We start from the raw sequence: 11,197 nt of genomic DNA, 5'->3' as shown, positions 1-11,197 counted from the left end.
TTATTCCCTAGCTGAGGGCTTCCAGCCTCAGTGTTTGTAACACCCATGAACTACCTGGGTGGGCCCATACAGAAAGAGTGTGTTTCTTTTCCTAGTGGGTCTGGGGAAGAGAAGCTGGAGGAAAGATCTAATAGGATTTTATGATTCAGTTGCAAGTGATTGTCAACAGGATTCATTGTGATTGTAAAAAAAATTTGAGACTAATGTGGGGATTGGTGGATTGTGCTGTCTTTCTGGGTATAGAATGAGTCATCAGGAAACAGAATCTCACTACCATCACGAAAGGACATTGATTTTGAAAAGGATGATGGCAACAAATGTACAATGTGCTTGACACAATGGATGGCTGGATTGTGATAAGAGCTGTGTGAGCCCCCAATGAAATTATTTTAAAAAGAAAGGACGCTGAAGTTGATGCTTTGAAGACACGAGGTTTGCAGGAGTGTGGAGAGAAGGTCAGAAGATAGAAGATTGGACATACAGAGAAGTGAGACTCTCCTAGTATTGGTACAATTAACGGGCCAGAACAGAGGACCCAGAAATAAAACCATACAACTGATTTTTTATGAAGGGAAGTGCATTAACTGGGGGAGATAATACATAAATATTCTCTTTAATAAATGGTGTGTTGGGTGGCCACAGTGCCCCTTCGCCCAGTGCCTCCACAGCCTGGGCGATCATCCCACCTGGTGCTCTATAACAAGCAGTGCCCGTTTTCTATCAAAATATGAAGCCATAGAGGTGAGGTTCAGTGCGCTTATGCTGATTGATGCAAGATGGCAGACGGTGCGGAACTAATGACCAGAATATGAAGAGAATGTGGCTACTAGGTGGAGACCCAAGAGCATCCCGGAGTTCTGGAGTGGAGCTCTTGTCTTCTCTTGGCTGTGGATACTGAGCTAAGTCCATTTCCAAGGACATCCTCAGCCGATGGAAGCAAGGTGGTCAAACTGTCCACCCTCGCATCCCCCTTTTAACCCCAAACATCAGAATTACTGCCCTGAGGGCATGGGAAGAGGTTGGGAGAAGGGCTGATAAGGGGGTGGAAGGGGGAACTGATAGCATTGATAAATGGATAACCCCATTCCAGGGGAGTAAACAACAGAATTGTACATGAATGGATATAACAAAAAAAAAATGGTGTGTTAGGCCGGTTTGACTAGAGAAACAAAATTGGTGACACTCAGAAATGTATGAGAAAGAGCTTTATATCAAGAAACTATGAATCAGGAAAACATCCCAGCCCAGTCCAACGCAAGTCCATAACTCTGGTCCTAGTCCATAAGTCCCTCTTCAGACTCTCGCAGTGATGCAGCCACATGCAGTGATGCAAAATGCAGGAAGATTACAGGCAGGTGGGGGAAGTCTTGGGGATCCAATGGCGGTGGTGACTCTGGCAACTCTCCGGTGACTCCATAACAGGAAGGTGAAGGCAGAGGGTGAGGGGTGGGGCAGCTTCCAGAAAATCATTTATCTGGGTCATACCTCCAGAAGAGGTCATCGTGCTGTGACCTGATTGACAGGTGCCATGTTGTCACAAAAAAACTATCACATATGATGCTGGGGGGGAAAGGGGATTTCCATTTGTAGAAGGATGAAATAGGCCCCATGCCTCACTCTATAAGCAAACATGAACTCAAGATTGGTTAAAAGACATAAATGTAAACCCTAGACCCACAGAGCTCATCAAATTGGCCAGCGCACCTTCTCCAACATGGAAGACTGAAAATCTTACCAATGTTTGTTAAGCAGATGAGTTAAAAATCTTATTTAAAGATATCAAAGTTTTAGGCCTTAATTCTCTTGCCCATCTTACACTATGGCAGGTAAAAAGGCCGAGAAGAAGCCTAAAGTCAAGAAAGCAAATGCTAGTGGCCAACTTAAGGATAAGGTCAAGGGCAAAAAGCTCAAGAAGGAGTAGCCCACTGCAGCTGAAACCCTGCCCTAGTCAGAGGAACTAGCCAGTGTTCCAGAAAGGTGTGTACAAGAGGAAGTATTCAACGGCCAAATTGAGTGTTGAGAAGAGGGAGAAGGTCCTAACTACTGTCACAAAGTGAGTTGATGGTAGCAAGAGTGGTGGCACCCAAGTGGTTAAACTGTACAAAATGCCTTGGTCTGAGCCTACAGAAGACATGCCTCAGAGGTTGTTAAGTCATGCAAAAAAAAAAACAAAAACCAGAAAACCTTCACTCAACATGGCAGGAGAGTGCCCACCAACGTCACCCCAGGGACCATTCTGTGCATACAGATGACCCACCATGGAAGCAAGAGAGTGGTTGTCCTGACTCCACTGCTTGTGACTGAACCTCTTTCCCTCTGTCGAATTCCTGGGCGTCCAACGCACCAGCAATTTGTCGTCGCCACGTCGACCAAAATTGGTATCTGTTGTGTGAAAATCCCCAAACATCTCACGGATGCCTCTTTCCAGAAGAAGAAGCTCCTCTGAGCCCAGCACAAGGAAGGCAAGATCTTTGGCACCGAGAAAGAGAACTAACTACGAGATCACAGATCAGCGCAAGGCTAATCACAAAGCCGTGGGCTCACAAGTCAAAGCTGTCCCCCAATTCCAAGACGACTTGTGTGTTGCTTTTGCCTTACAAATAGAATTTATGTGCCTCACAAATTGATGTGGATTTCTTGCAAAACCTGATTAAATAACTTATAAAGGTTTTCAAAAGATATCAAAGTTGTAATGGGCAATTCTTTGTGATATGTCATAAAACTAAGATCTCTGCCATCATTTTTTGGCCACTTGTATTTCTTTTGTGAATTGGCCAGTGCATGTTTTAGGTTCATTGTTTTTTTGGATAGTCACTTATTTATTTAGTTTAATACTTTTTTGGGGATCTCTTAGAGCTCTTATCATAATTCATACATACATCCATTGTGTCAAGCACATTTGTACATAGGTTACCATCATCATTTTCAAAACATTTCTTTCTACTTGAGCCCTTGGTGTCAGCTTATTTTCTCCCCTTCCCTACCCTCCCTCATGAGCCCCTGAGAATTTATAAATTATTGTTTTTTCATGTCTTACACCGACACTGTTTCCCTTCACCCCCTTTTCTGTTGCTCGTTCCCCTGGGAGGGGGTTATATATAGATCATTGTGATTGGTTTCCCCTATCTACCTCCACCTTTCCCTTCCCCTCCTGGTATTGCTACTCTTATTATTGGTCCTGACGGGTTTATCTGTCCTGGATTCCCTGTGTTTCCAGCTCTTATCTGTACCAGTGCACATGCTCTTGTCCAGCCAGATTTGTAAGGTAGAATTGGAGTCATGATAGTTGGTGGGGGGAGGGAGCATTAAAGAATCAGAGGAAAGCTGTATGTTTCATCAGTACCTGCCAGTCTCGGGGATCTCTTCATAACTTTGCATGGCAGCCACTAAACAGTCATCCTCCCCACCCCCCTCATGATCATCTCATCCCAGCTGACGTGAGGACCCCTCCAACAAAGTGAGCTTCAAGACACACACACCCAGAGAACATGGTGCATCGTTCACAGGTATCAGGCAGGCTCTCTACCAAGCTGGCTGACCTCCTGAAAGCCTGACCCTGCTCCCATGCTGGTGCTAGTACCTACAGCAGAGGACTCATAGTCTTTGTCCTTTTGAAATTGACTAACTTCACTCAACCTAATGGTTCCCAAATCCCTCCATGTCGTGGGAGGCTTCATGGTTTCATCCCTGTTTGTTTGTTTGTTTTAGGAATGTGTAGTATTCCATTGTGTGTATATACCAACATTTGTTGTTGTTGCTGTTTTTCATCCATTCTTCTACTGATGGGGGTTCAGGCTGTTTCCAACCTCTTGCTATTATGAACTGTGCTGCAATGAACATTGGAGAGCATCCATCTGTTCGTGATCTCTTATTTCTTTGGGGTGTATGCCCAGCTATCGTACTGCTGGATCATATGGTATTTCTCCTGCCAGCTGCTTCAGGAATCACCATATTGTTTTCTACAGGGGTTGTACATATCTACAAGCCCACCAGCAATGGATAAGAATACTAATCTCTCCACATCCTCCTCACCATTTCTTGTTCTTGTTTGTTTGTTTGTTTGGGCTATAGTTATGGGTGTCGGATGATTATTTCATCGTCCTTTGGACTTGCATTTTCTGGATGGCTAGTGAACGAGAACATTTCCTCATGTGCTTGTTAACCATTCAGGTGTTGTCCTTTGTGAATTGTCTATTCAGGTCCTTTCCCCACCTTTTAAGAGGGTTATTTGTTTTCTTCTTGTTGTAGACTTGTAGTGTTCTGCAGAATTTAGTAATTAGTCCTTTGTCTGTTATGCCATTGCTAATACCATTTCCCAATCGATGGGCTCTTGTTTTACTCTTTTGATGTACACAAGTTTATTTCTAATAGGTCCCATTCATCTATTTTGTCTTCCATGGTGTGTGTTTCCTGTGTTGTATATCTGGTAGCCCGTGTATGCCCTGCACTAGAGCCCTTGGATTTGTCCCAATTTTCTCATTGATGAGCCTGATAGCTTTGGGGTTTACATTTAGGAGTCTGATCCACCTTGAGTTCGTTTTTTGTGCATGGAGTGCTCTAAGGGACTTGTTTCATTTTTCTGAAGATGGATATCCAGTTTTTCTAGCACCATTTATTGAAGAGGGAATTCCCTCCCCACTTCATGTTCATTGGACTTCTGTCATTTGTCTGTAGACAGAAGCTTTTATTTCTGAGTTTTCCTGTTCTGGTCCATGGGTCTGTGAGTCTATCATTATACCAGCAAGAGGCTGTTTTGACAACTGTGGCTGTGTAGTAGGTTTTGAGGCCAGGTAGTGCAAGACCACCTACTTTGTTCTTCTTTTTGAGAACTTCTTTGCTTATCCTGGGTTTCTTCCCTCTCCATATGAAGTTGGTAATTGGTTTTTCCATTTCTTTAAAGAATGATTTGAAATTTGGATTGCATTGCATTTTTAGATTCCTCTAGGTAGTATTGACATTGTCACAATATTGAGTCTTCCTACCCATGCACACAGCATATTCTTCCACTTGTGTAGATGTCTTTTGGTTTCTTGTAATAATGCCCTGTTGTTTCCTTTGTACAGGTCTTCTAGGTTTATTGTTGTTGTTGTTAGATTTATTCCTGAAATTATGTTTTTATGTGTAAAGTTTTACTCCATCTAAAATCTATGTTTGTGGATGATGGAGGATTAGGATTTGTCCAAATGGTTACTATAGCGCTATTGAATAATATGTTCTTTCTACTTCCTCTTTATTCTATAGCAAATTGTGATGCTGGCTCTTTTGTTCTTTAGCTCTCCCGATATTTTCCTGCACCTCCCTCAGGCTGCCTTCATTACCATCACTTTTAATATGCTTTGATATTTGATCAGGGAGATTGACATTGTCAATCAGGAAAATCACAGAGATGTGCGTGTATGTGTAAGTAGACGTGCTTGTTCCTTCATGTGGCTACACATGACAAAGATGTATGTGGGTGTATAAGAGCTTCCATGTGAAAGGTTGATGGTGAATTGCCTTGGGATGATGAGAACGTGCTTGAGAGTTTCAAAGTCATTGTACTCAGTGTCTGGAACAGAGTTACTAAGGCAGCTTGGGAAAACTAAAAGGCAAGTTGGAGACCACAGGGCTCTCAAGGAAGAGTGGTTCCAGTCTTAGAGAGCTTATAGGTCTGGGAAGACAGAAAAGAAAGCGGGGGCGGGGGGAGTGGGTCATGAACGGAACTTTGTGATTTTTAGACATTAGCACCAGAAGTACTTCAAGGTCTTCTGAAAAGTCCCAGAAATTTTCTCCAGCTTCTGGGATGCTCAGTGAGCATGTCACAGTCAGCCTCTCACCCTCTCAAAGCTAATATGAGGCCTAGATGCAACACCAGTAGTTTTTTTGTGGTTCCATGATCCCTCTATTTAAAAATCATCTGTATACTATATGCCTTATAGTTCATTGAAAGACACTTTTCAAATAAAACAAATCTTATTACTCAGCAAGCCATCACCCCCACCCCTATAAGTTTGCATGTGGCTGTGATGCTGGAAGCTGTATGTGGCAGTTACATAATCTCCTGTCAACTTCAGCAAAGGGGTGGAATCTAGCCTGTCAGTGAGGTCACAGCCAATGAGGCCTCTGTGTGGGCATGGCCTTCTCCTGAGGATTCTGGGAACTCCTGTCTTCCTCCCTGGAGGCTGGACACATACTCTCTCTGCTCAACATTCCTATTGACAAGCCACATGAAGCTATGCTGATGGCAGCCAAAGCCCCTGAGCTGGAAGAGCCACGTGAAGACCCATGCCAGCACTGAGATGCTTCCACTGACACTAGATCCACAAGAATTCCCACCCCCTGGCCTGTGGTCTTCCTGCATTCAGTGTCATTGCATGTGTTTTGTGAGTCTGAAGAGGAATTTATAGACTGGTATTGGACATGTGGGCTAATATCAGACTTAAGGACTTGATCTGGACTGGGCTGGGATATTTCCTCAATATACTATTGCTCTTGTGTATAAAGCTCTTTCTTATACACATATGAGTGTCTCTGGATTTGTTTCTCTAGTCCACCCAAATGAATACACTATGGCACCAGGATTTCAAAGGTTGCTCATGGTGGACAGGTTTCAGCAGACATTAGGGACTATGACAGACTAGGAAGAAAGGCCTGGTAATCTACTTCTAAAATTTGTGCAATGAAGACATTATGGGTCACAACAGAGTGTTATCTGCCTCGTTTGCAGTGGACATGCCTTCAGGAGGGATTGGTCACTAAAGGAGGAGGACATCAAGTTCGGTGAAGTTTAAGGCAAACAAAGGCCAGGAAGGCCCTTGGTGGGACAGAGTGAACTCTGTTGACCATAGGATGCCATGAGTCAGAGTCAACTGGATGCCACCTCACAACAATCTGGCAAAAATTTCATTGTGTTTCTGACACCTTGTAACACATACACACACACACACATGCGCACCCTCATGGCTGGCTTTGGCCCTCCTCACCTGGCTCACAGGCATTCATCTCCTTAGGCTCTCTCTCTTAAGGTAGGCCGTTGGGTCCCTAACTGTCCAGGGCAGGAAACAGGTGGAGCACCAGGCCTAGATCTCTAAGAGAGCCCAGGTGAGCCCGGGACAAAGCTTTCCTCAGCTCTGCACTGTGATATCCAGGAGCTTCAAGAAGGTAGAAATGCTATTGGCGCTCTTGCTGGGATCTATTCAAAAGCCCTTGGGATGAGAGGGCCAGGCCGGTGGCTTCAGTAGAATAGATTGCTAGGACATTTGAATCGCTGCTGCCCCATGATGCACTTTTGTTACCTTTCCTAGTTGGCCTCTTCCAAGCTGTCCTTGCCTTGGGTTTTAGGGAGGGGAAAAAATGAGGAGCTGATACCAAGAGCTTAAGTTGAAAGAAAATGTATTGAGAATGTTGATGGCAACAAATGAACAAGTGTACTTGACACAATGGATGGATGGATGGATTGTGATAAGAGTTGTATGAGCCCTCAATACAATGACTAAAAAACCACAAACTCACTGCTACCCAGGTGATCACAACATGTACGAACCCTGTTGGAGAGAGTAGAATTGTATGTAGGGATTTCTGAGGCTCTAAATCTTCACTCCATCTTTCTCTCCAGGAGTGGCGAGTGGGTTACAACTGCTTACCTTAAACTTAGCAGCTTAACTAGCTTGTAACCCACAGCTCCTTGTTGACCTAACTACACCCATTGGGTAAATGTGCTTCAGGAGACCTCTTGAAAAAAGCAAGGTTACTTTGACAACTAAGGTGTGCCTGATCCAAGCCACGGTATTTCCCATTGTCTCGATGCATGTGAAAGTTGGACATTGGGTCAATGAATGTACGGATGTGCTTTACACAATTAATGTATTTATGGATTGTGATAAGAGTTGTACGAGCCCCTAATAAAACTATTTAAATAGATAGATAGATAGATAGATAGATAGATAGATAGATAGATAGATAGATAGATAGATAGATAGATAAAGTTGGACATTGAAGAAAGGGGACCAAAGAAGAATCAATGCATTTGAATTATGGTCGTGGGACAGATTACTGAAAGTACCATGGGGACCCAAAGGAAAAACAAATCTGTCTTGGAGTACAGCCACAACGCTTCTTAGGCAAGGACGGTGAGACTTCGTCTAACATACACTGGGCATGTTGGTACGAGAGACCAGTGGCTGAAGAAGGGCATCATGCTTGGCAAACTAGAGGGCCAGAGAGGAAGACCCTGTACAAGATGGATTGGCACCGTGGCTGCAGGAATGGGCTCAACCATAAGAACAATTGTGAGGATGGCACAGGCCGGGCCGTGTTTCCATCTGTTGTATATGGGGGTCACTAAAAGCTGGTACTGATTCGGAGGCAGATAAGGACAGCGCATACATACAACATAGGATGGCGGGTGTCGCTCTCAGTAGCTAGTGAGCACGCCTCCGGGGAGGGGCCAAGACTGGTTTGCTGTATTCCATGAGTAACAATTCTTTGCTTTACACTGGCCTCCAGGACACTAAAGACTGGCCTGCCGACTCACTCCCTAACATTACAGGTGTTTACCAGCCTCCACCCTACCCCCAAGGAGAGCTGGCACTGTTCCCTGGCACCGAGCCCGCCCTCCCAGGGCTCCACGAGGCACATCTCACGCCGAGTGCCCGGAGAAGAGGAAAAGTGGGTGCTCTTCGAATTTGGTCCTGGAGATGGGCCGTGAACCCCTTGGAGATGGCAGGGGTTGTCTCCGAGAAGGGGGTGAAGGTGGGAAGAGGGAAGGTGAAGAGGTGAGTTGGCCTTGGCATGGACAGGGGGCGGTCCCGACCAGGCAGCCCCGCCCCGCCCCGCCCCGCGCCTCCGCCGACGCCTCCTGCGCGCTGGCCGCCGGCTGCCACTGCGGCAGCGCCACCGTCTTCTCCGATCTGCCTCGCGCAGGTAAGATCCCGGGCCGCGTGCGGAGCCGCCCGGGAAAGAGCGGGTGTCTGCGCGAGACTTGGGCTTGGGAAGGCAGCATAAGGAATCCGGTTCCCGTGGCTGGCCGGGGTCGCGATCCCCAAAGCCGGCGCCTCCGCGAGGTGGTCCCTGCCGGTCTCCGGCTGGGAGGACGGGGCTCTTCCCCGGTGCTTTCCAGGGGCAGGAGATGCGCTGGGCACTTGGATGCCCGTGACTGAGAGCGACGCGATCCGCCCCGGGTCCGACGTTCCCCGAGATTTATTCCCAGCCAACCGCTAAGGATAGTCCTTCCTGGCTCTCTGGAGGGTGACTCCAGGCTCGGGAGGTACACAGACGCACCTCGCGGGCTGCTGTGCCGGGAGGGAACGGCTGGCTGTGAATCACAGGAGCAAGATTTGTTCTAGCACCCCTGTTCCCCCTCCATGAGCTGTAGAAGGGGGTGGGGGTGGAGTGCGACTTAAAGAAAAAGAAAGAGGATTCTTCGGGGGCATCCCTCTTTTCCCAGTTTAAAAGTTTCAGGAGGTCTTGCCTCCTCCCCTTGCTTGCCTTAGGGCAAGAGATAGTAGAATCAGGCCCAGCCTGACTTCGGATGTACCTTGGAAATTGTAAGCTTGGTCCCATCTGCCCCCTCCATCCCCCTCCCCCCAATTAGTTGGGGGATGGAGGAAGGGTGGAGTGGGGTGGGGTCTCCAATGCGTGCAAGTCTTTTGAATTTGTTCAGCAGAGCCCAGGGCCACATGGTCACTCTGTTTTCTCCCGGCAGCTGGCAGAGATGTTCACTGTGCTGACACGCCAACCTTGTGAGCAAACAGGTGAGTGTCTCTTCTCCTGGGTTCTGAGAACCCCACTTCCAGCCCACGGGTTTTCGTCCCTGCGCTCCTTCATCGCCAGTGTACCTCGTGGGTTTGAGAGCCCCGTGCTCACCGGGGTTTCACTGCCAGCGTTCTTCAGATAAAAGCAAAGGCTTTACATCAGAGCCACTTCGGAAAACAAGGACGAACAGGCATGTTTCGCCTAAATGGTTTTTCCGGTTTGTATAATCCATTAATTTGGCCCTTGCGGTTTCCCTTACAGAGCGGTGTTAGAAGAGTGTTGATTTTAGAAGAGTGTTGATTTTGTGATGGGTTTGTGAGGAACTTGGATCTTTGCTGCTTTCCCATCCAAGGGCTGTGGCTGGCACAGTGTCTTGCTGCAGCCACCTCCCCCTGGGTCACCTGTCGGTATGGTTCGCATTTATAAATTAGCAGCGGCAAGCCCTAAGCCTGCGCCTGCGCAGGATTCACGCATGCACGCGCACATGCACACACATTTGTTCATAAGCTGGTCCCCACCTGCCTCTGGACTCAGTCGCTGGCCGCCCCACTTTCGGTAAGCACCTTGTAATTACAGTGTTTGTCTAGCCCTAATGGCAACACAGCTCACAATTCCCTTCCCTAAATGAATGGCCCATTTGCTTGGTAATAACCATTTCTGCTGGGCAAGGGTTTGCTTAGGGTAATCATAGCTTGTTCCCCGAAAACTGCTGAAGCCCTGAGGACTGAGGAGGCCGGGCACGTGGCTGTGGTCAGGAGCTCTGAGCTTTTCAGTACATCAGCTGTGTTGGGCTTCTGAAGAGATGTTTGTAGGATAAGAAAAACAGACTCGTTGTTGATTCTCACGCATGGCACCCCTATAGGACAAGGTACTACTGCCCCTGTGGGTTTCCAATATGGGAGGAGAAAATCTCACCTTTCTCCATCAGTGCAAAAGGTGCTTTTGAACCGCAGATCCTGTGATTGGCAGCACAATTGGTAACACAGTAAGTCACCAAGGCTCCTAGTTATGTTAGTCGGTTGGTTGGTTGTTTGGTTGTTTGGTTGCTTAGTTAGTTAGTTAATGGAATTCTAGCTAAGGAGCTGGATTGTTTTTGCTTTGCAGGTTTTCCCCTATGCACTGAAATTTCACCACACATACTGCGCCATCACACATCAACAAATTGGCTACATTTCTTCCCAAGGCCAAGTTTAACTTGGCAGATGAACCCTCAAATTATCCACTGTGTCTTGTTAGGAGAAAAAATCCCATAAAGCTCTGTAACTGCTGCTGAGACAGACATTCTTTAAATGTTGGTACAAAGCGCTACGTCGGTGGGATAACCTAGGGCCCGGTTCGCTCCCGTGCATCCATTTGGACTCCTAGAAAAGCGAGTCCCGAGCATGAGAGCTTCGGAAGGCCAGCTTCACAGTGGGTGGTGTTTTGCTTGGACTTGCCCTCTTTGGTTGATATAACAAAGGATACT

The 11,197-nt window shown here is 46.7% G+C and overlaps 1 protein-coding gene and 1 pseudogene across 1 annotated transcript in view; both read left to right on the top strand.

Moving 5' to 3' along the window:
• Positions 1-1,819: 1,819 nt before the first annotated feature.
• On the top strand, positions 1,820-2,650 carry LOC142454645 (large ribosomal subunit protein eL6 pseudogene; annotated as a pseudogene).
• A 6,152-nt stretch (positions 2,651-8,802) lies between these two features.
• ENTPD3 (ectonucleoside triphosphate diphosphohydrolase 3) overlaps positions 8,803-11,197 on the top strand; it is a 56,895-nt gene continuing 54,500 nt past the window's right edge. Inside the window, exons 1-2 of the mRNA XM_075556019.1 lie at positions 8,803-8,901; positions 9,683-9,731. Coding sequence (XP_075412134.1) covers positions 9,692-9,731 — 40 coding nt within the window. The 5' untranslated portion in view covers positions 8,803-8,901; positions 9,683-9,691. The remainder of the gene's footprint in view (positions 8,902-9,682; positions 9,732-11,197) is intronic.

The sequence above is a fragment of the Tenrec ecaudatus genome, chromosome 8, assembly GCF_050624435.1.
Source record: "Tenrec ecaudatus isolate mTenEca1 chromosome 8, mTenEca1.hap1, whole genome shotgun sequence".
Taxonomy (NCBI): Eukaryota; Metazoa; Chordata; class Mammalia; order Afrosoricida; family Tenrecidae; genus Tenrec; species Tenrec ecaudatus.
This window is presented reverse-complemented; position numbering and strand designations above follow the sequence as displayed.